Consider the following 26,311-nt stretch of genomic DNA (forward strand, 5'->3'; position numbering starts at 1 on the left):
TTTAGGCACCTGCGTGCAGTGGGGCTGAGGCCCAAAAAGCAATCAGCGGTGACTGAAGGGAAGGCAGGTCTTTTTTTTTTTTTTTTTTTTTTTTTTTTTTTTTTTTAAATTTCTGCTGGCTGCAAACCATTCTGCTGATGAAAGGGTCCGGTCCTTGGTTCCTTCCATCGCCAGATCTAATAGTTGTCTAGGCCAGTGTTTCCCAACCTTCTCTCATGATGAGAATCACCTGGTGGAGTTGTTAAAACACAGATTCCTGAATCCCAACTAAGAAGTGCTAAACTAGGATTTTTGGGAACATATAGGTAAAATTGTATACTTAACTAGTGCTCTAACACAGATGTTATATACAGAGCACTAAGTTAGGTATGCAATTTTACCTATATGTTCTCAAAAATTCTAGTTTAGCACTTCTTAGTTGGGATTCAGGAATCTGTGTTTTAACAACTCCACCAGGTGATTCTCATCATGAGAGAAGGTTGGGAAACACTGGTCTAGGCTATGCGGTGCTCAAGGCTGCAGGCTTTCTGCAAGATAACTGCTAAGCACAATAAGTTTTCTCTGCCCCATTTTATTGTGCTTAACATTTCAAGATCAAGATGCTTTCTGGACAAAGGTTCTTGGTCATGATCCAAAAGAATGCAATTCTTTATAAAGTGTAGATGTGTATTTTTAATGGGAATCAGAGGGTTCTAAAATGAGTCCTCTTAGATATTAATAAATTAAGAGTAAGGAGTGTCTGAGATAAGTAAATCCTAACAATGAGGTAATAATATCTAATCTCCAGGTTGTGTGAATCTCATGAAAATATAAACAATTGTATTTGTTCCAATGTTTGTCCAAGAAAAATGTCTTTTTTCACTATACTTATAAGAAATATTAATCATGCTCTGTTAATCATAGTTGTTCTTTTCTGATTAGACAAAGCACATTCTCACCTCACTGGGAGTTGTGAGCCCTGGGACATGGAAGCTAGCAGCCGAATGCAGTCCATCCTCCTGTCCAGAGAACTGATTACCATTAATGGAGAGATTTACAACCTCGTGACTGAGATGACCTAATCCCGCTCTGGACAACCCCAGCCCTATTACCTGCAATCTGGGCCCCTGGTGCCCGAAGGCATCCACCCCCGTGATCTGGCCACCCCAGCCTGCATGACGTGTAACCTGTAATGATGCCCTGGTGCCCACTTCCCCATGCCTGTCATTCCTGCTTCCCCATGCCATCTCTGCCCTCTGCCCAATAGAAGCAGTGACTGATGGTGGGCCACAGAGCAGATTTCTCTGGCTGACCTGCTGCTCTCCCATGTTGCCAGCAGGACTGGAATAAACGCTCCTACATGATTCAAGCCTTTCTCTGCTTAATAGGCTCAAGCAGTAACAGGCAGCCGGACCCACTGGCTGTCCGGTTACAAGTTCACATAAACAGAAGCCTACACTGTGTGGCCTCTGTGCCTCGCTGATTTCACTGAACACGTTTCCAGGGAGCACTGTACTTTGTAAGTCTCCTGCTCAGTTTCTCTTTGGGTGAGTTGTCGTCTACACCCTGAGCATCTCTTGGATCCAGAAGTATGTTCCTCCGCCCCCTGGCTCCTAGATGAGGCCAGGCAGGGTTCCAGTGATGGGGAACCCTCCATATTCCTTGTTGAAACCCCTGCTTCTTTCCCAACTCCAACATCTTCCTCCCAACCTCCTCACCCATTGTCCCACCCTCCACAGTGTCACGGGACTCCTGCATTTTGGGTCACACACCTTTCCTGACTTTAGAGTGGGAGACTCAGGACGAATCCCTAAAGGTTGATGTCTCACAGGAGGGTGGGCCAGGTAAGGGACCTGTGTGATGGCCTCCTGCTCACCCTCTGATTCCCATTAAACTTGAAAAAGCCAGCTCCAAACCGTGGCTTTAGATGCTGGCATGGACTCATCGTGGCATTGACTAAGGGCACAATGGGAGCCTCCCTGAGAGGGCCCTGGGTCCCTGGTCTCCGTGTTTGGGTGTGATGAGGTTTTCCAGGGTACAGTTCTATGTGATGGCATTTCTGGAAGCTCATGCTGGTTATGCTTGTCCCAGTGTCCCTGCCTCCATCCCTCCACTTTCCTCGTCCTTTCTTCCTCTACTCCCTCCTTTGCCTGCTTTTTAATTTCTCTTTCTGGTCTTCTATGTTCTCTCTCCCTTATTTCTTACTTGTTTCTTCTTATTTCTCTTCCCTCCTGCCCTCCCTTCCTCCTTCCTTCCCTTTGTTATCCTTGATCAAAGGCATCCATCATGGACAAGGTTTCAGGGGAAGGAGTTCACTGAATGGGTTCCTGGGCTCCTTGAACCCACAGGGAGGTGAGGACGGACATAAACACAGCACTGCATTGAGTGTGGGACATGGTGTGGAGGTGAGTGCTGAAGACAGAGCTAGAGGGACACAGGGCGTGATCCAGCCAGCCTGGTCCTGTTGGGAGGATTTGATGGGGCTGAGCTACTAGGCCCAGCTCATGAAGTATGAGCAAGGGTGGGCATTGGGGGAAGGGGCTGTGGGCAGAGGGACAGAGGTGGTGTGGACAGAGGCATGAACTTGGAAGGGGTTTGAGGGGCGGAGGGCCAATCTCTGAGTGTGTTTGAATGTCGGCTTGTTTGGTTTTCAACATCAGCATATCAGAAACAGAGGAATTTGAAAAAAATCCCTTAAAATACAAAAGAACATGTTTGTAGATGGTTTGAGAGCCTCCAACTTCAGAGGCTTTTTAGAGATTCAGAACCCCTTATTAGGAATTAAAAAAAAAACTGTCTGGAAAAATAAAACGTTTTTGTAAATGGGTGGTAGCCCTGGGGCGAGGGTAGAGGGGAGGGAATAAAATTAAAGAAGAGGAAACTCAAAGCTCTCATGATCTCTATATTTATGAAGTGCTGTAATTCTGTAAATCATTTTAAAAAAGAAGTGTGGGCCCTGGCTGGTTTGGCTCAGTGGTTGGAGTGTCCGACCACAGAACGAAGAGGCCTGAGTTTGATTCCCAGTCAAGAGCATGTGCTTGGTTGCAGGTTTGATCCCTAGCCCCGTGTTGGGGTGCCTGCAAGAAGCAATCAATTGATGTGTCTCTCACATTGGTGCATTTCTCTCTTCTCTCACCCCCCCCTCAACCCCCACCACCTTCCTTTCCAGACTCTCTAAAATACAATTAAAAAATACCATGGTGTTAGAATTAGTAAAAAAAGATAAGAAAGGAATGCTGAGATACAGTGCACATGGACATTCAGGCCAGCAGCTGTGTGTGGGATGTGGGTGGGCAGTGCCCTGCACTCCTGCTCTGGGCAGGGGTCCTTCTGGCCTCAGGCTGCCATTAGGGGTGCTGGGTCTGAGTGAGAGGAATGGATGCCCAGAGAGAGGGTGGGGCTGGGTGGGTATCAGGGACAGGACCAAAGCCGGAACTGTAACAATGATGTCAGAGCCCTAATAGGGGAAGGCTGAGGGCAGGTGGGCAAAAGGCACAGCTTCTGTTACCTAATAGCCCTGTTGTGCAACACCTCAGTGGAAGCTGGACAGCGAGGGCGGGTGGGGGTGGTGTGGGGGCAGCACTGTGCCAGTGTCCACGGGTCCTCACATGTCACAAGGGAGGTCTTGGGGTCTCCAAGGGAGGGCTCATGGAGGCTCTCATTCATTTCATTGGCTGTCCCATTCGGGCCCCACCGAACCTCAGAAGAACTGTGAGTGCACGGACAAGGACACTGAATCTCACTCACTCTGGCCTATTGTTCAGAGGGTCACAGGCCACAACGCAGCTTTGTGTCCACAGGATGGCTTTGCTCCTCACCAAGGGCAGCACCCCTCTTCGTACTGCCCGCTGGGGCTCAGACCAAGGCCCCTGAGTTCTGTGTGCTGCTCTCTGGCACCTCTCCTGGTGGCTGTCTTCCCATAGCCAGGCCTCTGTCCCAGATCCTGGGGTGCCAGCCTGTGACACCCAGACTATCCGGCTTCACCTCCACCATCCCCTCCTTCCTCCTGCTGGCTCTCCACTCTCCATTCTCCCTCCTCTCGAGTCCCAGGCACCCTGGTACCAACCGTGTTCTAATATGTCGGAGACTTGACTGGCATCACCTGGGCTCCTATCACACAGGCCCCATAGCTGGAGGTTCCCACAGCCTCTCTGTGGGACGTTCCCAGTGTCTTGGTTGGTAGTTGGTTTGCATTCCCCTGAGGTGACCAGTTTTTCCAGAAGAGGTGCCAGGTGCAGTGGCCTGGCTGCTCCCCCTGGCTCCAGGGCATGCTGGGAAAGAAGGCTGGAAACCCAGGGTTCCACATGCAGACTGCCACCCATGACTGAATTCTTGGCCCCAGGCTGGTCTCCCTGCACCCTGAGCCTCCTAGGGCCTCTTTCCACGTGTGCCCAAGCATCATCATCTTCATGTGCGTGGGCATACGTGATTTTATGCTTGTGTGTGTGTATGTGCGTGTGTCCATGTTCCTGTGTGTGTGTGTGTGTATGTGTGTGTGTGTGGTTGTCCAGTTGTATGGATTGGGAAGCTCTGATACATGCAGACATATAGTCACATATAACTTTGATGGATGTTGGACAGGAGCAGATCACAATGGACACCAAGTGACAAGGCCACTTGCCAACAAGTTCACTGTCTGAGGGGTGTCCTGTAACCCATCTTTTGTTCCTGAGGCTGGACATTTATTTCTCTGCCTTTGTTTACATCCTCGGCAAATACTGAGCCTGAATTTCTCTTCTCAGAGGTCTCTTCCAGTTGCCTTGTATTGGAAGACAATAGGCTACACTGGTATTTTAAGCTTTCTCACACTTATATCAAAAATGGGCACAAACCCCCCTACATTGGGAAATTTAAATAATGTACTTCTAAAGAAAAGTCAGAATGAAAATTAAAAAGTATATATGACCCACAAATGTGAAAATACCACCTCTTAATATTCACAGGGACATGGGGTCTTGCAACCAGGAGGGAGATGACCAGTCTTTTCTGGATTCAGTACAAATAGAACAGAGAATGTCCAGTTGAAGTCTAGAAGTGAGAAAAAAGATGTCAGAGGAAACTGAGAGAGAGAGAGAGCATAAGCAATGGGATAAAATATCGACTAACTAAAGGAAGAAAGTCAGGGGTGATTTAAAACAAAAGCAGCACATGAACTAATAAAGAAATTTTAGGGTCGCAAAGCCAAAAGTGAGTTTCTTAATTTTAATGAATAGGCAAACTTCTGGAAAGATTGATCAGGTAGGAAAACTGATGCACGGATAATCCTATATAATAAAAGTCTAGGTGGCATCAGGCCCTTCCACGATGACATTGAGGGACATTGTCACAAGATGGTAGCCACAAGATGGCAGCCACAAAATAGCTGCCAAGATGGCTGGCAGGAGAGGGCAGTGGGGGCAACCAAGCCTGCAGGGGTGGCAAGTTTGGCGCCATGAAGTTGTTAGGGGATGGCAGTTGGGTGCAAGATTAGGGCAGGAGGGAAAGGCAGTTGGGGGTGACCTGGCCCTCAGGGGAGGGCAGTTGCGGGGGTACTAGACCACAGGTGAGGGCAGTTGTGGGCAACCTGTCCTGCAGGGAATGGCAATTGAGGGTGCGGGGGACCAGGCCAGCAGAAGAGGGAATTTGGGTGTGTCCAGGCCTGCAGGGGAAGGCAGTTGGGGGCAAGACCAGGTCAGAAGAGGAGCAGTTAGGATGCGATCAGGGAGGCAGGCAGGCAGGCAGGCAGGTGAGCGGTTAGGAGACAGCAGTCTGGGATTGTGAGAAGAATGTTTAGACTGCCCTTTTTAGGCCTGATCTTGCAATCAGTCACAAATGCTGTAGTCAGACATCCCCTGAAGGGTCCCAGATTGGAGAGGGTGCAGGTCCAGCTGAGGGCCACCCCTCCTACCCCGTGCATGAATTTGGTGCACCAGGCCTCTAGTATTAGTAATAAAGAGACGAACAGAAATGTGGACAGGCAGAGATTTTTAGGTTAGTATGAAAAACCTCAGGTGAAATGGACAAATTTTAGGCAAGTATAAATCTTGGGAACTGATTTGAAGAAAGGGAAGTGGAACCAGATTGATAATCATGAGAGGCCTGGCTCTGGGTGGGTGAACATCTACCCAGAACGAAAATATAAAGGAAAACACAGGAGAGTTACAGCACAGCATGGCTTCCTGGAGAATGACATTGAGCCTTCAAGGTCCGATGGATCTCCAGGCAATAGAAAGAGAGGCGATACACTTGCACCCTGTCTGGAGATCAGAACGAGGCACAGAGAATAAAGGAAAGTTTTAGGCCAGTTTCCAGTATGAACATAGAATGAAGAAATCCAAAGTAAAACATTATCAAACCAACTCCCAACATGTAAAATAATTACCAAAGAACCCAGGAAGGTCTAAACCACCATGGTTTAACACCAATTAGTGCAATATGCCACATTAATGGAGCAGAAATAGATGATAAAAGCCAGGTGATAATCTCAATAGATATGAAAAAATAATTTTATTTTGGTTGATAAATTCAACCATAGTTTGTGATGAAACTCTTAGCAAACTTGGGCCATAGGTGATTTCCTAAAATGATAAGGGTGTTTTTCCCAGAGCCCTCAGCAAACATCCTGCTTGTGGGGAGGGGGATACGCTGGCAGCCCCACCACTGAATGAGGGATGATGGACAGGGAGGCTCAGACTGTGCAGGTGACTCCAGGCAGCACACAGCGACCAGAAATACACAAAAGGAGTGAGGATCAGGAGGGAGGGGAGGAGGCTACCAGGAACAACATGGCAGTGTACATGGAACTCCCAAGGCCATCTGCACACAACGTTAGAACTAATATGGGTGCGGCGAGGCAGCTGTGCCCACGATCAATGCAGGTCCAGTGATGAAGTCCCACAGGGCTACTAGCCACTGTCAATGGCCACTTAGAAGAGGAATCAGTAAGATAGCATTGCCAATGACTACTACCAGCCACGGCGAGTGAAATATATTCTGTTGACACAAGAACTGAGAAAATGCTAGACTGCCACTAGGTAGTCACCCCTCCACTCTCCCCAGTGTCTTCTGTTTGAGCACCTGATTTTAAGATGAATAAGATCTGAAGGGTTCACAGTGTGCCAGGTCACTCACCTATGATAAGAGGCCATCGTGTATCAAAAGAGCTTTTATTTCAGGCACCTGGGTGCAGGGGGCTGGGCATGAAAAAGCAATCAGCAGTGACTGAAGGGGGAGGCAGGGTTTTATTCATTTCTGCTGGCTGCAAACCATTCTGCTGATGAATGGGTCCAGTCCTTCGTCCCTCCCATTGCCAAGTCTAATGGTTTTGTAGTCTATGCCGTGCTCAAGGCTGCAGGCTTTCTGCAAGATAACTGCTAAGCACAATAAGTTTTCTCTGCCCCCCTTTATTATGCTTAACATTTCAAGATCAAGATGCTTTCTGGACAAAGGTTCTTGGTCATGAGCCAGAAGAACACAATTCTTTATAAAGTTTAGATATGTGTTCTTAATGGGAATCACAGGGTTCCAAAATGAGTCCTCTTACATGTTAATAAATTAAGAGTAAGGAGTGTCTGACATAAGTAAATCCTAACAATGAGGTTATAATATCTAATCTCCAAGTTGTGTGAATCTCATGAAAATGTCAACAACTGTATTTGTTTTAATGTTTATCAAAGAAAAAAGTTTGGTTCACTATATTTATAAGAAATATTAATCCCGTCAAAACCGGTTTGGCTCAGTTGTAGAGTGTCAGTCTGTGGACTGAAGGGTCCCGGGTTCGATTCCGGTCAAGGGCATGTACCTTGGTTGCGGGCACATCCTCGGTGGGGGGTGTGCAGGAGGCAGCTAGTTGATGTTTCTCTCTCATTGACGTTTCTAGCTTTCTATCTCTCTCCCTTCCTCTCTGTAAAAAATCAATAAAATATATTAAAAAAATATTAATCCTGAGGAAGATAAGAGATCAACCGAAGGACTGTATACATGCATATAAGTATAGCCAATGGACACAAAACTCTGGGGTGGGAGGAATGGTATATGTACAGAGATAATAATTTAATAAATTTTTAAAAAAATAAATAAAAAATTAAAAAAGAAATATTTATCATGCTCTGTTAATCATGGTTGCTCTTTTCTGATTAGACAAAGAACATTCTCACCTGGCTGGGAGTTGTGCATGTTGGGACATGGAAGGTAGCATCCGAATGCAGTCCATCCTCCTGTCTATCATTAATGGAGAGATTTACAACCTTGTGATTGAGATAATTTAGTTCCGTAGGCACCAGCTCTGTACAAGTCCAGCCTATTACTTGTAATCTGGTCCCAAGATACCCAGAGGCGTCCACCCTCAGTGACCCCACCACCCCAGCCTGCATGACGTGTAACCTGTAATGATGCCCCATGCCCACTTCCTCATGTCTGTCACTCCTGCTCCCCACGCCATCTCTGTCCCTCTTCCAAATAGAAGCAGTGGCTGATAGTGGGCCACAGAGTAGATTTCTCTAGCTGACCTTCTGATCTCCCATCCTGCCAGCAGGACTGGAATAAATGCTCCCACATGATTCAAGCCTGTCTCTGCTTCATGGGCTCAAGCAGTGACAGGCAGCCTGGACCCGTTGGCTGTCGGGTTACAAGTTCACATAAACAGAAGTCCACACTGTGTGACCTCTGTGCCTCGCTGATTTCACTGAACACGTTTCCAGGGAGCACTGTACTTTGTAAGTCTCCTGCTCGGTTTCTCTTTGACTGAGTTGGCATCTATACCCTGAACATCTGTGGTGTGAAGGGTTCTCTATGGGAACAAGCCCCCTTCACTGCCCCTCCTCCACCTATTTCTGCCCCAGGAGGACTGAGTGAAATGTTTTATTTGCTGCCTCCTCCCTCCTGCCCTCTGTCCTTGGCTTTCATGTCATTGGTCCAGGAGGGAGATGCTATGGAGGTGGTGGCTGCTCAGTGAAGGTGCCAGGGGGACTGTCAGGACATGGGAGAAGGCACTCACAGAAACACACACCTGTGCTCTGTTGTTTATTAGTGTCCAGCCCCCCTGCCTTCAACAAGGGACACTGAGGGCACCTCTACTTCCTGCTGCTCTGCCACCCACCAAGTTCCAGGTTACCTTTCTCCCTGGATCTCAGTTCCAGATGGTCATTTCCTGACCCCTGCTTCCTGTGTAGAGGCTGCTGAGCCTCTGATTGTGGGCTTCTGGGGGCCCTGCCCACAGCAGCTGGAGCCAGGTGTGACCAGAGGAGGAGGCCACTTTTGGATGGGGCCTTGGAGCTGGACGCTGTAGCCTGGCCGGCCATGGGGGCACAGATCAGGGACTTTGGGGGAATGCTGTGACAAGTGGCAGCCCTGGAGAAAGACGGCAACAAGCTGATAGCGATGGACTGGCCACTGAAGGCTGCACACAGAGCAGAAGGGCTCCTGGGGGACATGGGGCAGAGGGAGTGAGCGCCACCAGTACTGAGTTCTGGGACCGAGACGCTGCCTTGGGTGAGGGATGGCCAAGGCCAGGGCCTGGCTAGAACACAGCGGGTCCTGACACGTGGAAAGTTGACATCCAGTTGCTGCCCAGGAAATGTTGAGTCCCAGGTCCCCTGAGCCCCCTAATACACCCCACCTCCCTTACTAAGACCCAGGACACCCGTCTGGTATTAGTGTCCTGTGGTTGCTGTCACAGTCACCACAGGGCACATGAATCATCTCACCGTCCTGCAGTCAGGAGACCGTGGCCTCATGGGCTAAATCCAGGTGTGGGCTGGTTCCTCCTGCAGGTTCCTGGCCCTTCCCAGCTTCTGGAACACGTCCCAGCCTTTCCTGGGACATTCCTGAGGGCCAGTGATGGCACGTGGCCACCTGGATGATCTGGAATGACCCTCATCTCAAGGTCACCAGTTAGTTAATTCAATCTGCATTCTTTCTCCCCTTTGCCAGGTAGCCTAACGTGTTTGCAGTTCCTGGAGATTAGGGTGGGGATGTCTTTGGGGGCCATTATCCTGCCTTCTGAGCCCCATTGTACTGCACAGGCATCTCCCTGAGAAGACCTGCCCCTCATCTCCTGAGCACTGGTCTGAACCGGGGTTAGTGGCAGCCCAGCCTGCAAGGCTTTGGAGAGAGGAACGTGAATGTGCTCCAAAGGAGCTGTGGGGTCTGGCCAAGAGGCTTCTGTGGGAGTGGTGAGGACACACCAGCGCTGGTGTCCAGACAGCAGAGCCATGGCTGGACGGGCCGGGAGCCCTGCCTGGAACCTGAGCCCCAGGAGAAGGTGCCGAAAAACCTGATGGAGCTCCTGGTCTGAGGATGCCCAGGGACAAGCCCTGGGGATCCCACTGGCCAGACGCCCTGCACTGTCAGCAGCTGCATGGTGCTCGCTTTCTCTCTCTCTGTTAAGCCTCCCAGAGGGTGTTCGTTCCATTGATTTTCTGGAGAGAGTGGGAAGTGAGCCTGAGAGCGAGCGCGAGGGATTGATTGCCTCCGGCATAGTCTGGGATGAACCAAAAGCAGGTTTTGTTTGAACCCTCCCCTGAGGGTAGTTTCCCAATGCTTTCAGAGAAAATTAAGGAGGGAGAAACATTGATGTGAGAGAGACACATGGATTCCTTGTTTCCTGCACACAATTCAACTGGGGGGCGGGGAGGGAAGGACAACCCAGGTGCCTGCCCTTGACTAAGAACTGAACTTGAGACCCTTCAGTTGGGGCTGACACTGTATCAAAGGCATCCAACCTTCCCGGGTAGGGCTTCCTTTTCTGGCTGGACATGATGGTGAGGCGCCCTCTCAGTATGAGTTGCTGCTGGTGGAGGCCCAGGTCCACCTGCTGCCATTTGCCCGCCACCCAACTGGGATCCGCGTGGCTGGTGGCCACCCAAACTGAGATATCAGACAGAGGCCAAAAACCAGGACCACAGGCTTCATTAGAAGAGAAGGACCTGCCGGGCTGTCCCACAAGGGGAGAGTAGCAGCCTGTGCAGAGTGGAACACGCCTTTTGAGGGGAGGAATGGGACGGAATGGGGGCTTAGTGTGCTCAGCAACGCTCTGATTGTGGCTCAATGTATGGTCCGTATAAGTTGCCCCTAGGTCGCAGGTACCTCATACACTGCCACCAGTTGGGGGAAGGGAGGATCTATCACAAACCACAGTGGTTCTCAGGCCTGTGGAGTGGCAGCTTCCTCATCGGGGCCCCAGTGGAGGCAGTAAAACACCCCCCTCACGGCGGGACCTGGACAGCTGAAGCTGGAAGGTGGCTCTCTCTGGGCAAGAAGTCCGTCCTTCCGGCCACAGGGCACGCTCCCCTCCAGGGGCTGTCACCTGGGCCCTGTCCCCGGAGGCCAGTGATGGTCTGGAAGGAGGAGCAGCTTTGCCTGAGTCCCTGGTGGCACCTGGGGGCGTGGCGCTCCCCTCCCTGCACAGGGGTGTCCATCTTGGTCTGGTCTTGGTCCTGTGAAGGGGAGGGACTCGGCCAGGGGACAGGAGAGGCCCCTGAGCACCCATCGCTGCACTTGTCTCTTTGTGCTCCAGGAGCAGAATGACGGGCGGCAGGAAGCAGAGGCACCGAGGTGGCAGGTGTACCGGGTCCTGTGTTTGCCATAGGAATGAGCAGACACTCGGGGTCTTACCACATCTGGGATTCAGTCTCTGGGTCTGGGGCCGGGTGTCCAAAATCAGCCACCAGCAGGGGTTCCTTCTGGGAGGCTCAGGGAGAGCATGCAGCTGGAAATGCACCTGGATCCAGGTAGGGATTGTGAGCTGGGGAGACATCTGTGGTCATCGCGACTTCCCTGGAGTGTATGCCCGGGTGATGAGCTACATTTCTTGGATCTGGAAGTATGTTCCTCCACTCCCTTGCTCCTAGATGTGGCCAGGCAGGGTTCCAGTGATGGGGGGCCCTTCATCTTCCTTGTTGAAACCCCTGCTGATTTCCCAATTCCAACATTTTCCTCCCAACTTCCTCACCCTTTGTCTCACCCACCACAGTGTCAAAGGCCTCCTGCCCTCTGGGTCACCCACCTTTCCTGGCTTTAGAGTGGTGTCTCTCACAGGAGGGTGGGGCAGGGTAAGGGGCCTGTGTCCATGGCCTCCTGCTCACCCTCTGATTCCCATTAAACTTGGAAAAGCCAGCTCCAAACCGTGGCATTAGATGGTGACATGGGCTCATCATTGTGTTGACTGAGGGCGCAGTGTGGCCTCCCTGAGAGGTCCCCTGGTCCCTGGTCTCCATGTCTGAGTGTGAGGAGATTTTCCAGGGTGCAGTTCCATTTGATGACATTTTTGGGAGCTCATGCGGGTTAAGTTTGTCTCTGTGCCCCTCCCTCCATCCCTCACTTTCCTCTTCCTTTCTTTCTTCTTCTCTTCTTTCCCTGCTTATTAGGAATTTACAAAAACTGTCTGAAAAAATGAAAACGTGGTTTTGGTACAAAAATATATGGTAATTTTCTAGAATCAAGGAAAAATGATGAACCTTCATTGGAAAGTGCCCTGTGAAAATTAGCAGAATAAATACAAATAAATTGTCACATAAACCCATTTCAGTAAAACTGCACAATGTCCACATTAAAAGCCAGAGGAGACACATGATAGTTTAACCTGAAAGGAAAAGTCTATTAGCCTCAGGGGAGTTCTGATCAGCAACAGGAGGTGGAAGGAAGATCTGGAGCATTCCTTTGAAGTGGTGAGGAAAAATCACCATCAACATAAAATTTTATTCCCAGATACTGTCTCACAATATTGAGGAAAAAATGGTGACATTAGAAAACAGAAGACATGATGAGTGTCTTATTACCTGCAGGCACTCATTAAAAGAATTACTTAAAGATTTATTCCAGGAAGAAGAAATATTAATTCAGAGGAATGGTGTGGGCCAAAGGAAACAAAGTGTTAATGGAAACACACACACTGCATGCAATTCTCAATAGACACACCTGAGTGGCTATTGGCATTGACTGGTCTCCTTCATAATCAGAGGAAAATAAAAAGACATACAATTTCACATTCATCAGGTTGGAGAATGTAAAAACCTACTATAAAACCACATGTTTGCAAAGATGCTGAGAAATGAGCAACTCATGTATGGAATCTAAAACAAAATAAAAACAAATAAAGAAAAGATAAACAGATCCCATAGATATAGAGAACAAGTTGGTAGCAGCCCAAAGGGAGTGGGTTCAGGAGTGGGGACAAAATTACAAAGAAAAATAACAAAGCTGTCTTATCTTTGTATTTACATGGTGTATTTCTGCAAATAATTTTATAAAGAAGGGGGCCCTGGCTGGTTTGGCTCAGTGGTTGGAGTGTCAAACCACAGAAGAAAGAGGACAGGGTTTGAGTCTCAGTCTAGGGCATGAGCTTGGGTTGCACGTTTGATGGCCAGTCCACGTTGGGTGCCTGCAGGAGGCAACCAATTGATATGTCTCTCACATTGATGCTCTTCTCTCTCCTCTCTCTTCCCGCGTTCCTTCCACTCTCTCTAAAAATCAATGGAAAAAAAATGTCCTTTGGTGAGGATTAACAAAAAAGATAAGAAGGATGCTGAGATAATGTGCAAGTGGGCATTCAGCCAGCAGCTGTGTGTGGGAGGTGGGTGGACAACGCTCTGAGCTTGAGTCCTTCGGGCCTCAGGCCACCATTAAGGGCTCCAAGGAGCTGGGTCTGAGTGTGAGGAATGGATGCATAGAGAGAGGGTGGGGCTGGTGGGTATCAGACAGGATCAAAGCCGGAACTGTGATGTCTGAGCCCTGATAGGGGAAGGCTGAGGGCAGGTGGGCAAAAGGCACAGCTTCTGTTACCTAACAGCCCCGTTGTGCAACACCTCAGTGGAAGCTGGACAGCGAGGGTGGGTGGGGTGCTGTGGGGGCAGCACTGTGCCAGCGTCCACTGGTCCTCATGTGTCACAGTGGAGGCTTGGATCCGGGGCAGGGAGGGCTCATGGAGGCCCTCATTCACGTCACTGGCTGTCCCATTCGGGCCCCACCAAACCTCAGGACAACTGTGAGCACACGGACAAGGACACTGAATCTCCCTCACTCTGCCCTCCTGTGAGAGTGACACAGGCCCCAGCACAGCTGTGTCCACAGGACATCTTTGCTCCTTACCGAGGGCAGCGCCCGGGACTGGCTTCCAGGCAGCACCCAGCTCCGCAGTGCCCGCTGGGGCTCTGACCAGGCCCCTGAGTTCTGTGTGCTGCTCCCTGGCACCTCTCCTGGGGCTGTCCTGCCACAGCCAGGCCTCTGTCCTAGACGTGGGGGTGCCAGCCTGTGACACCCAGACTGATGAGGCTCCCCCTCCTCTGTCCCCTCTTTCCTCCTGCTGGCTCCCCACTTTCCACTCCCCCTCCTCCCGGAGGCCCAGGCACCCTGGTACCCACTGCGTTCTAATGGGTAGGAGACTTGACTGGCATCATCAAAGCAGGTGGGGAGGGCAGTTGGGGGTAATCAGGCCTGCAAGGGAGGGAAGTTGGGGGGGACTAGGCCACAGGGCAGGGAAGTTGTGAGCAACCAGGCCTGCAGGGAATGGCTGTTGGGGACAGAGGGGACCAGGCCAAGAGAAGAGGACATGTAGGCATGAACAGACCTACAGGGGAGGGTAGTTAGGGGCAAGATCAGGCTGGAAGGGGAGTAGTTAGGGTGAGATCAGGGGGCCAGGCAGGCAGGCAGGCAGGTGAGTGGTTATGAGACGGCAGTCTGGGATTGTGAGAGGGATGTTTAGACTGCCATTTTTAGTGTGGCCTTGTGATTAGTAAGAAATCCTGCAGTCAGACATCCCCTGAAAGGTCCCAGACTGGAGAGGGTGCAGGCCTGGCTGAGGGACAGCCCTCCCATCCGGTGCATGAGTTTCCTGCACCAGGCCTCTAGTATTAGTAATAAAGAGATGAACAGAAACATGGACAGGCAGAGATGTTTAAAAATCGGAAGAGGTTAGTATGAACAGCCACATTAGACAAATTTGCCCTCAGGTGAAAAAGACAACTTTTAGACAAGTATAACTCATGGGAACTGACTTTTGGACAACTGGAAGCGGGACCAGATGTAGATTCATGAAAGGCCAGCTTCTGGGTGGTGAACATCTACCCAGAACTAAAATATAAAGTACAACATGGGAGAGTTACAGCACAGCATGGCTTCCTGGAGAATTACACTGAGACTTAAGGCCCCACGGATATTCAGGGAACAGAAGTAGAGGCGCCTCCGTGGCACACTATCTGGAGAACGGACATGTAATAAGGGAACATTTCAGCCCACTTTCCATTAATAACATAGAATGAAGAAATGCAAAATAAAACATTATCAAGCCAACTCCCAATGTGTAAAATATTACCAAAGAACCCAGGAAGGTCTAAACCACATGGTTTAACACCAATTAGTGCAATATGCCACATTAACGGAGCAGAAATAGATGATAAAAGCCATATGATAATCTCAATAGATATGGAAAAATAATTTTATTTTGCTTGATAAATTCAACCATAGTTTGTGATGAAACTTAGCAAACTTGGGCCGTAGGTGATTTCCTAAAATGATAATGGTGGCTTTCCCAGAGCTCTGGGCAAACATCCTGCTTGTCGGGGTAGGGGGTATGCTGGCAGCCCGCCCCTGGATGAGGGATGGGGGACAGGGAGGCCCAGACAGTGCAGGTGACTTCAGGCAGCACACAGCGACCAGAAACACACAAAAGGAGTGAGAACCAGGGAGGTGGGAAGGAGGTCACCAGGAACAACATGGCAGTGTACACGGAACTCCCAAGGCCATCTGCATACAAGGTTAGAACTAATATGGGTGCGGCGAGGCAGCTGTGCCCACGATCAATGCAGGTCCAGTGATAAAATCCCACAGGGCTACTAGCCACTGTGAATGGCCACTTAGAAGAGGAATCAGTAAGGTAGCATTGCCAATGACGACTACAATAGCCAGGGCGAGTGAAATGTATTTTGTTGACACAAGAACTGAGAAAGTGCTAGACTGGCACTAGGTAGTCTCCCCTCTCCCCTCCCCAGGGTCTTCTGTTTGAGCACCTGATTTTAAGATGAATAAGATCTGAAGGGTTCACAGTGGGCCAGGTCACTCACCTACGATAAGAGACCATCGTGTATCAAAAGACCTTTTATTTCTGGCACCTGCTTGCAGTGGGACTGAGGCTGAAAAGCGATCAGCAGTGACTGAAGGGGGAGGCAAAGTTTTATTCATTTCCGCAGGCTGCAAATTGTTCTGCGGATGAAAGAGTCCAGTCCTTGATTCCTCCCATCGCCAGATCTAATGGTTGTCTAGGCTATGCGGTGCTCAAGGCTGAAGGCTTTTTGCAAGATAACTGCTAAGCACAATAAGTTTTCTCTGCCCCCTTTTATTCTGCTTAACATTTCAAGATCAAGATGCTTTCAGGACAAAGGTTCTTGGTCATGATCCAGAAGAATGCAATTCTTTATAAAGTTTAAATGTGTGCTCTTAATGGGAATCAGAGGGTTCTAAAATGAGTCCTCTTACATGTTAATAAATTAAGAGTAAGGAGTGTCTGACATAAGTAAATCCTAACAATGAGGTAATAATATCTAATCTCCAGGTTGTGTGAATCTCATGAAAATGTCAACAACTGTATTTGTTTTAATGTTTATCAAAGAAAAATTATTTGGTTCACTATACTTCTAAGAAATATTATTCATTCCCTGTTAATCGTAGTTGCTCTTTTCTGATTAGACAAAGGACATTCTCACCTGGCTGGGAGTTGTGAGCCCTGGGACATGGAAGCTAGCAGCAGAATGCAGTCCGTCCTCCTGTCCAGAGAACTGTCTATCATTAATGGAGAGATTTCCAACCTTGTGACTGAGATAACCTAGTCCCGCTCTGTACAACCCCCAGCCCAATTACCTGTTATCTGGTCCAGAGGTCCCAGAGGCGTCCACCCTCGGTGACCCCGACATTCCTGCCTGCATGTTGTGCAACCTGTAATGATGCCCTGGTGCCCACTTCCCCATGCCTGTCATTCCTGCTTCCCCACGCCATCGCTGTCCCTCTACCCAATAGAAGCAGTGGCTGATGGTGGGCCGCAGAGTAGATTTCTCTGGCTGACCTGCTGCTCTCCCATGCTGCCAGCAGGACTGGAATAAACGCTCCCACATGATTCAAGCCTGTCTCTGCTTAATGGGCTCAAGCAGTGACAGGCAGCCTGGTCCCACTGGCTGTCCGGTTACAAGTTCACATAAACAGAAGCCCACACTGTGTGACCTCTGCGCCTTGCTGATTTCACTGGACCTGTTTCCAGGGAGCACTGTACTTTGTAAGTCTCCTGCTCGGTTTCTCTTTGGGTGAGTTGGCGTCTACGCCCTGAGAATCTCTGTGGTGTGAGGGCCCTTCAGCAGGCATTTGTTTGCCAGTGCCCCTCCTCCACCTGCTTCTGCCCCAGGAGGACTGATTGAAATATCTCACTTGCTGCCACCTCCCTCCTGCCCTCTGCCCTTGGCTTTCAGGTCATTGGTCCAGGAGGGAGACACTATGGAGGTGGTGGCTGCTAAGTTTGGGTGGCAGGGGAACTGTCAGGACATGGGAGAAGGCACTCACAGAAACACACACCTGTGCCCTGTTGTTTGTTAGTGTCCAGCCTCCCTGTCCCCAATAAGAGACACTGAGGGCACCTCTACTTCCTGCCACCTGCCAAGTTCCAGGTTACCTTTTCCCCTGGATCTCAGTTTTAGATGGTCATTTTCTAACCCCTGCTTCCTGTATAGAGGCTGCAGATCCTCTGATTATGGGCTCCTCGGAGTCCCGCGCATAGCAACTGGAGCCAGGTGTGACCGGAGGAGGGAACTCTGGGATGGGGCTTTAGAGCTGGATGCTGCTGCCTGACTGGCCATGGGAAGCCAGCGCTGACTTCAGGGGCACAGAGCAGGGACTTTTCGGGGCAGGGGCGGGGGATCCTGAGCTCAGTGTTGGTCCTAAAGTAGATGCCAACAAGCTGACAGCGATGGACTGGTCACTGAAGGCCACAAACAGAGCAGAAGAGACCCTGGCTGGCTGGTGGACTATTTGATTCTGTTCTAAGGTGACTGGGCAGAAACCTGGGCTTCCCAGATGCCAGTCCTCTGTTTTGCTGGGACCAAAGGTTCTCTATTATTGGATCACTCCCCCTTCTCCTGGGGTGACCCCAATGACAGGAGGGAGAGGAGGGTCTGGGTCCATGTTCCCAGTCTCATGGCTCTCACCACCTTCCTCTGTGCGGGGTGACCCTCTCCAGCCCCTGCCAAGATCTGAGTTGCCTGGACCCCTCACGTTCAAGGTGGCCACACCTCCATGTGTCCTGCACAGTGAAGGGCTTCACACCAAGCTCCAGAGCAGTGGGCTGCACTTCCCCCCAAGCCCCTCTTTTTCCTCTTCTCCATCTATTCCCAGCGGCCATTACTGATGCCAGGTCCTCCTGCTTTCCTCTGAGTTGATTCCGTGCCTTTGTCTGCTGCTGTGCTGTCACCAAGGTTGGGCCTAGGAGGACGGGCAGGTCGGCCGAGCCATTCAGGCATCCCACTTCACTCGGCGGCCACTGGGTTCCCATTTCCACAGCTTTGTGGCACCAGCTGCCTCGTTTGCCTCCCTCTGCCCTGTGGCTTCCTGGGACATCCCCATCAGTCTTTCCGACACTCTTGGGGGTCACGTTGAATGTTCCAGACTTGCCTGCATTTTACATTCTATTGGTATTTGAAGAGTTAATATTTGATGACACTGTCTCTTTTTAACCTTGAATGACATTTTATTTAGTGTGAGTTTCCTTGTAAGGAAGCTGGTGGGTGACACTGACTCTGGATTAGAATGTAAGGACCCCGCTGAGAATGGAGTGTTCACCATCTTGGCTTCCCATTAGTTACCATTGAGAGTAACAGATGAGTTTCTGCTTGTTTCTCTCCTGATTTGTGTTTAAAACATTTATCTTGCATGCAGATACCTTGGGAACCTTCTCAGGTGAGGCTTTGGCTTTTCTGAAAAGAGCATATTATCTGCCAATGATAGTCACGTGATTCCCCCCCAAGACCCTCAAACCTCTTGTTTGTGTTTCAGGCAGATCTGCTGGAGCTGATCCAGTACTGTCTTTGTCCCAGGTCTGGCCCAGCCGGTTATCGCCCAACCTGGTGCCGGGGGGTGGGAAGTCTGGGTGCAGCATCAGGCTGGGCGTTGGGGCCTGTGGCTACTCGCTGATCCCTCTGAGACTTGCCTTCCCCAAACCACATCCACTGTTGAGGTGGGTAAAGGTCGGGGCTCTGATCAGACCACTGGCAGGGAGGGAGGAAGCCCACTCCTTATCACCCAAGGTCTCCCCCCCGGGCCTGAATGACTTGCTGTGTCTGTGAGCCCAGCCTGTTCCCTCCTGGGTGCTTACTCCCCCCTCCTTGGGGCCCCTGGCCATGTGGGAACCTGGTTGTTTTCTGTGGAGATCCCTATTGTCCCCTGAGGATTCTGATTCTGGGTGCCCCCGGACACACCAGCATCTCAGCAAGGGTGACAGGGACTCTGGCTCCAGGAGGGAATGATGGGTTTCTAGAGACCTGAGCTCACCTAAGTGCTGGAACGCATCCCTCGGTGGTCCACTCGCTGGGCTCACGGGGGACAGAGGACCGGGCGTGGTTCAGGAGTGGGGGAATTCCTCTTCCTTCTCCTCTCAGAGCATTGTCTGGTCCTATCCCATGCTTGGTGGAGAATGATTCTCAGAATGTCAAAGAAGGAAAAGCCTGTGCCTGACGGGTGGCCAGCCTTGTTCTGGGGTTGGACTTGTAGGACATAGCACCTCAATGTAGAAAGCAGGGAGACTGAGCGGGGAGGCTGGCTCCCAGTGCTGTGCGGGTGCCGGGAGTGTGCAGGACGTGAGGAGAGGCGAGAACTAGCAATAAATCGGCACCTCTCACACCCTTTGCCCTGCATTTTGACAAAGCTTGATCATGTATAGGATGGGTGAGGACAGCTGAGCAGATGCCTGAGTGTCCTGGGGCGCTGTAACAAATGCCACAGACTCAGGCCTTTAAACAAAACCTCATTCTGTCCCAGGGTTGGAGGCTGGAAGGGTACCATCAAGGTGTTAGCAGGTTTCCACTCCCTCCAAAGGCCCCAGGGCAGCTGCCTCCTCCATCTCATGGTGCTGCTGGCCATCTCTGTCTGCAGGTCCAGCTAGTCTGTCCTTTGTGGGGGGCACTGTGAGCCTCAAAAGAAGGAGGGGGCAGGGGAGACTGGGCCTGCTGCTGTCCTTCACCCCCTTTTTGGCTCAGGTACCAGCCCCCCACCCCATCCGTGCCCCTGCTCTGTTTTGTTTCAGAACATCTGACTTATTTATTATTTATTTAGTTCCTCTCCCGAGGATAGGCTTATCGATTTTAGGGAGAGGAAGGGAGAGAGGTGTGAGAAGCATTGATGGGTTGCCTATTGTACGCGTCCGGATCTATGAATGAATTCTCAACCTAGGTATCTGATCTGACTGAGAATGGAACCTGAGACCCTTCAGTGTACAGGATGATTCAAAGCATCTCATTTCTTTTTCACATGCACAATGTCATCTTACTATTGAAATATCTCCAGTACCAATATTCTGTTTTTATTTTTTGTGAATCCTCACCCAAGGATATTTTCCCATTGATATTTTGAGAGAGTGGGAGAGGCAGAGACCAAGAGAAACAGCAATGTGAGAGAGACACATTGTTTGTCTCCTACATGAACCCTGACCAAAGCTGGGGAACCTGCAACCAAGGTAGGTGCTCTTGACCAGAATCACAAATGGGACCCTTCAGTCCGCAGGCTGACGATCTATCCACTGAGCCAAACCAGCGAGGGCTCCAGCACCATTGCTGAGTGCCTTCTCAGAAAGGAAACACCATATTTTTTATCTTATAGCTGGTCTGCTGGTCACCTCTAGTCCCACTGGAGGAATAAGTCCCACCTCTTCCCATGCCCCACCCCAAAGAGGGCGGCTTCCCCTAGGGCCAGTCTGGGCAGGAGCATAAAGGGGCTCAGAGGGGTCTAGGAGCAGAAGGCAGAGAGGCCTGGCATGGTGAGGACGCTGCTCAAAGCCCCATCCTCTCCATTCCCAGGTCCCTGCCCCAGATCTCCTCACTGACTCTCTCCTTCCCCTCCCCTCTCCCCCTACAGATGCTGTGGCTGCTGCTCCTGACTCTCCCCTGTCTGGGGGGCTCTGTACCTTTGACCTCAGGTGGGTGCTGACCCCAGGCCTGGCTTGTCTCTGAACTCCTGACTCTGACCTCTCAGAGGCCGCCCCTGGGATGGGGTGGAGATCCCCCCTTAGGGTGTTCCTGGAGGGACTGAGGATGGGGCCATACTGGGTTCCTGGAAGTGGTGCCTGGGTCCCTGATTGGCTCCTTCTCTGCTTCCCCAGATCCCGGCCCAGGGACTGAGCTGGTGGGCATCATGGGGGGCCATGATGCTTCCAATGGAAAGTGGCCGTGGCAGGTGGGCGTGTGGTACTTAAAAAAAATAGGCCAGATATATCCCTTTTGTGGGGGCTCCCTCATCCACCCCCAGTGGGTGCTGACCGCTGCCCACTGCATTCCAGGGTAAGTCCCTCCTCTGCCAGCACCCGGGGTGGGAGTGGGGGACAATATTGGGAGGCATGTGATGTGTGCTGTGGCCAGATCTTGGGCTGAGTTGGTGCAGACCCCCCACCAGGATTCAGCTTCCTGGAGCTCCCCTTGCCCACCACAGAGGGGAGGTCTCTGGGCTCTGAGGGACTGGGCCACTTCCTGCCGCAGCCTCTCAGAAGCCTTTGGCCTCTGTCCCCAGGGAAAACCCAGACCCTCAGCACTTTAAGGTCCAACTAGGAGGAGTGAGACCCTCATTCAGTGGCAGTGTGCCCGTGGCTAAGATCATCCGCCACCCAGAGTACAGTTTTGAAAAGGGAGCAGAAGGTGGGGCGGATGTGGCGCTTCTCAAACTGGAGTCCTCTGTGCGACCATCTAACCTTGTCAAGTGGATCAGCCTCCCGTCAGCCTTCTCCACATTCCCCCCAGGCACCCGGTGTTGGGTGACTGGCTGGGGCAGGATTGGTCCTGAAGGTAAGAACCAGAATGATTGGGAGGAGGAGACTGAGGGTGATGCCCTGGGGTGGTTGGGAGAAGGGCAGGCTTTACAGAGGAGGCCGCAGCTGGGGTCCCTCCGGGGTCTCCCTTGGGTATAGGAGGCACACAGCTCGAGAGGAGTCTGTTTAGGAGTAGAGTCCAAAAGCAAGACGGAGGCATGGCTGTTTAAAAAAAAAAATTATTTGTGGTTAAAAAATATATTTCAATTTTTTTCTTTCTGAGCATGGTGCCCCCAGTGTCAGCCTAGAGATTATCAGCCCACTGGCCTGGAAGTAACCCTGAGAGTTGGGGTCTTTTGTGACTCCCAGGGTCCCCCTGGGGCGCTGAGGCTCAGTGTGAGGTTCTAGAATTTGTGGCCTGTGACTGGACACCCCCTCAGGACCACAGGCTCACTGGTCTTCTTCTCACAGAGCTGCTGCCGTGGCCGTACAATCTGCAGGAGGTGGAAGTCCCCATTGTGGCGGATGAGACCTGTAGGAAGCAATATGGCAAACTTATCAAGGACTACATGCTGTGTGCAGGGAGCCCGGGCCGGGACTCCTGCGAGGTGAGACCCCCAGACTGTGGCCTTCATCCACTGCTCCTGCCTGCAGGGTCCCTGAGTATTGACCGCCTGTCTCTTCTTCCCACAGGGTGACTCTGGGGGCCCCTTGGTCTGTAAATGGAGGAACACCTGGGTCCAGGTAGGGGTGGTGAGTTGGGGGTACAAGTGCGGTCTTCCCGACTTTCCTGGAGTCTATGTCCGAGTGAAATCCTTCTTGCCTTGGATCCGCCGTCATATTTACTCCTCTCCTTGAGCCCGGGGCAGGGCAAGGATGCTGCCCATGTGAGATGAAGACACGCTCTCCATGGTGTCTGAGTACCTCACTGCTCCTCCCCAATGCCAGCTCTTTACTGCACCTAGCGCCCTCCTCCACCCCCAGCCCCTCTGAGATCATCCAGCCTCTGCCACATCCATCAGTCTGTCTCCCCTTGACAGGCAAAAGGGAGAGGAAGGGTGTAGTCTGAGGTCAGGCGGGGCACTGCAGGCTTCCTGCCTCCTCCCCACCCTCTGTAGCTCATTAAACTGCATGAAAACTGCTCTGGACTGAGTGTATTTACCTGTGGGTGGGCCAGGGTGCCATGGGTGGTCCGTCCTGGTGGGTGGACCAGGTGGGGATGGGCAAGTATGGCTGCAGCGTGTAAGAGGGCCACATGGGTAGGCTCTCTTTGCTGGGGAGGAGGAGGAGTGTCTTGCCTGGGGCTGGAGACCACATCCTGGTGGGCGGCTCCCAGAGCAGCTCATACCTTCCCTCTTCCTCCTTCCATCCTGGTCAGTGTGGAATGGCTGGTTTGAAGGACTTGGACTTGGCAGCAAACAAACAGGAAGCATTGTTTTCCATGGTCACCACTGCTCTGTCTGACCCAGAGGCCACCAAATCCTCATTTCCCAATATTTGATCAACTCCTTTGATCGAATGAAGTTTAGTCCCATTTGTATGCAGAACCTTAGTCTTCCATTCTGAGCTTCTCTTGAGCCGGGAGAACCTGCTAGGGCCAGGAACGAGCCCAGTCCTGCTTCCCTACCTCTGTCCTCAGCCTCCCTTGGAGTCCTGGTTTGTGTTTGTTGGAGGCTGCCAGAGAGGAGGATGGAGAGGTGGACCCCATCCTCCCAGAGGCTGCTCTCCCAGCGCTGGCGCCCCTGCTGGAGAAGCACCGCAGTGCACCAGCCTCTCAGGCTCCTCAAAGCCCATCCTTTCTCCCAGGGCGTGGGAGGGGCTCCCAGAGGACAGAGGAGCTTCTGTCTCAAATGGAGGAATGAGAAGGGGCTGTGGAGCCCCTCCTGCCCCAGGGAGTGGCATGCAGTTCCTGCTGGGTTAGGATTTGGGGGTCATGGCTGGTTCTGGGCTGGGGTGGGTGCCTGCACCTGCAGTTTGGGGCCAGGACTCAGGAGAGCCTGGGGAGTCTGAGGTGGCCTGTATGGTGAGTGAGGGGGCTCCATTCTCCGCAGCCACAGGCCGGTCCCCAGCCTGATTTTAAAATTTGATGGAGCCTTTGAGGTCTCTGCCCAGTGCCCAGGATCCTCCCCTGAGGCTAGGGGAGACAAGCCCTGCTCTCTCCCTGTGACCCGGTCCTTCGGCAAGGGCTGCCCTCCAGTTAGGGAGAGTGGGAGTTCCAGGGCGGGCAGAGCAGGAGCTGCGTGACCCATGTCCCTGGTACTGAAGTCTGGGTTTCCTGGGTGCCAGGAGCTCCAGGAACTCCTTTTTTTTTTTCTGAGAAAATGAGGCCTGGGACTCAGCTGGAAGGCACCACTGTGCAGATGGCCTCCTGGGGCATCTGCTCCACCCAGGGAGCAAGGAGGGGCTGACACAGCTCAGCCTGGAGCTGTGCCCTGGTCCTCCGGTTCCAGCACACTTTCTGCCTAAGTGACTTCCCTGTCTATGGGCCTGTGGATGGGCGCTGCCAGGGTGTCCACAGGCATCCAGTTCCCCTCTGCCTTCCAGGAGGGGTGTGGGCTGCCTACAGTGCCATTGGGCCCTGGGGGATGTGACTCTGTAGGGCTTTCCCCATGGGTGCGGGTATAGTCAGATCTCAGTGTTTCCAGGGTTAAGAATGAGGACTGAGTGACTAGAGGCTAGAGCTCCCAAGAGGGAGAGGACCTGGGACTTGGTGTGGAGGGAAGGCTGGAGTGAGACACACCTGGGCTTGGGACTGTGTCTGCAGGCATGGCCACTGGGTCACCCCATAGGGCTCTCTCTCAGGAGGATGGGCACAGGGCTAATGGTCCCACCACCCTTCCCTGCTACCACTTGCCTGGAATCATCAATCATCTCAGCATCTGGCTTTCTGGGCTCACCAGTATGTCAAGATGGGAGGAGCCAGATGCCTGGGCTGTTGATGGCCAGGAGATATGTTGCCTCTGGTCTCTGAAACCTGTTCTAACTGAGTCCTGGGACAGATAAGGTGGGAACACTGAGCCAGCAGAGCTGTGTCCCCCCAAAAAGACCTTATAGGCCAGGTCAGTGCCCATGGGGACACTGTGGAGGGCGTTGGCCTCTTCCCCTTGTCTGAGGTGACAGGAGACATCATCAGGCTTGGAATGGAGATGCCCTGCAGGGCCACGCCCTTCCCAGTGGAACTCACACCTCAGTCACTGCCAGGCTCGCCCACCTGTGGTGCCCTGGAGTGGCAGTGAAAGCCAAGGACTGGTGTGTGCATGAGTGAGTGAGTGTGTGTGTGTGTGTGTGTGTGTGAGCTTAAACAACACAAATTCATTCTCTCACCAGCTGGAGGCCAGAAGCCCTCAGTCAAGTTGTTCTGGGCCACACCTCCCCAAGCTCCTGCCTCCTCCACTTCTGATGGTGCTGGGACACTTGTCTTGCTGAGGAATCACTGGGCCCCCCTCCTCCCGGCCAACCACTCCATGTGTCTCTCCCATCCTCCCTTCTTCCTATAAGGACACCCATCACTGGTTTAGGGCCTCCCCTCCTCCACCATGACCTCAGTTCCCTCTGCATCTGTTTCTCAGTGAGGTCAGGTGTGAGGGACCGCAATGGTCCACACTGACCTACCTCATTGGTGAGGTTCCAGGCCACCAGGCTGTGTGCTCCTGAGGAGGAGGCTCCTGAGGAGGCCAGGTGCTGGCACAGGAAAGCTTTAGGACCCAGCACCCAGGGGCATCCCATGCAACCACAGGCCGTGAGGGCCTCTCCTCCTCTCAGGGGAAGAAATAGCGAGCTCCACACTTCCCGGTGCCCTCCAGCCTGGGATGCCGGCCACACAGAGGCTGTGGCTCTGAGCGCTCCCAGTGCTGGACAAGGCGCTGCTGTAGGGCCAGGCTGCACTGGCGTCACAGGAGCAGCAAACACGATGGCGGTAAAGGTATTGGTGATGGGCCATGCAGCCGGCCCTGAGGAATGTTCCTGAAATGGAGGTACGGCTGATGTCTGGGGACATGGAGCTCTTGTGTCTGGGGTCAGGGAGGCAGCCGTGCCGCCATCTTGGTGGGGACAATGACACTGACCACCAGGCAGAGGCAGGGCTGCTGTGTCACAATGTGGGGTAGGGGAGGAGAGTGCCCTGGGTGTCCCTTGTGCCCCCTCGTCTATGTGATGGCAGGTGGACACGTGCAGCCCCAGGGCCTGAGAAGTCCCTGTGTCAAGAGCTCAGCCCCTCAGGGATGGGCGTCCGGGTCCCGCTTCCAGGTGAGCCCCTGAGTCTCAGTTGGGAGCAAAGGTTGGGGGTCTCATTGGACTGTGTGGGGCTTGTTGGCCTAGCGGTGCCATGAGCCTCTCCTTCCCAGGTTCCTAGGCAGGGACTCCTGGGTGATTCTG

At 52.0% G+C, this 26,311-nt stretch overlaps 2 protein-coding genes across 4 annotated transcripts in view; both read left to right on the top strand.

Moving 5' to 3' along the window:
• The window catches only part of LOC311621298 (mastin-like), a 59,380-nt gene that overhangs the window by 13,885 nt on the left and 19,184 nt on the right, over positions 1-26,311 (top strand). Inside the window, exon 1 of one of the 3 annotated variants that reach the window (XM_084881232.1) lies at positions 11,667-11,779. The exons of the other annotated variants lie outside the window; for them this stretch is intronic. The gene's annotated coding sequence lies outside the window, so the exon portion shown is untranslated. Of the gene's footprint in view, positions 1-11,666; positions 11,780-26,311 lie in introns of those variants that run through there. 3 annotated transcript variants of the gene reach the window in all.
• Positions 20,916-22,803, top strand: LOC311621305 (mastin-like). Its single transcript, XM_084881244.1, has 6 exons — positions 20,916-20,956; positions 21,055-21,115; positions 21,299-21,476; positions 21,703-21,974; positions 22,409-22,545; positions 22,631-22,803. Exons 1-6 carry the CDS (start codon positions 20,954-20,956, stop codon positions 22,793-22,795), a joined length of 816 nt encoding a protein of 271 aa, XP_084737370.1. The 5' UTR covers positions 20,916-20,953; the 3' UTR covers positions 22,796-22,803.

Source organism: Pipistrellus hanaki, assembly GCF_964339955.1.
Source record: "Pipistrellus hanaki genome assembly, chromosome: 4".
NCBI classification, from domain to species: Eukaryota; Metazoa; Chordata; class Mammalia; order Chiroptera; family Vespertilionidae; genus Pipistrellus; species Pipistrellus hanaki.

Coding starts and splice junctions, on each gene's coding strand:
- LOC311621305 (XM_084881244.1), top strand. Junction 21,477..21,702: donor GCTGCCCACTGCATTCCAGG/GTAAGTCCCTCC, acceptor CTCTGTCCCCAG/GGAAAACCCAGACCCTCAGC. Junction 22,546..22,630: donor CGGGCCGGGACTCCTGCGAG/GTGAGACCCCCA, acceptor TTCTTCCCACAG/GGTGACTCTGGGGGCCCCTT.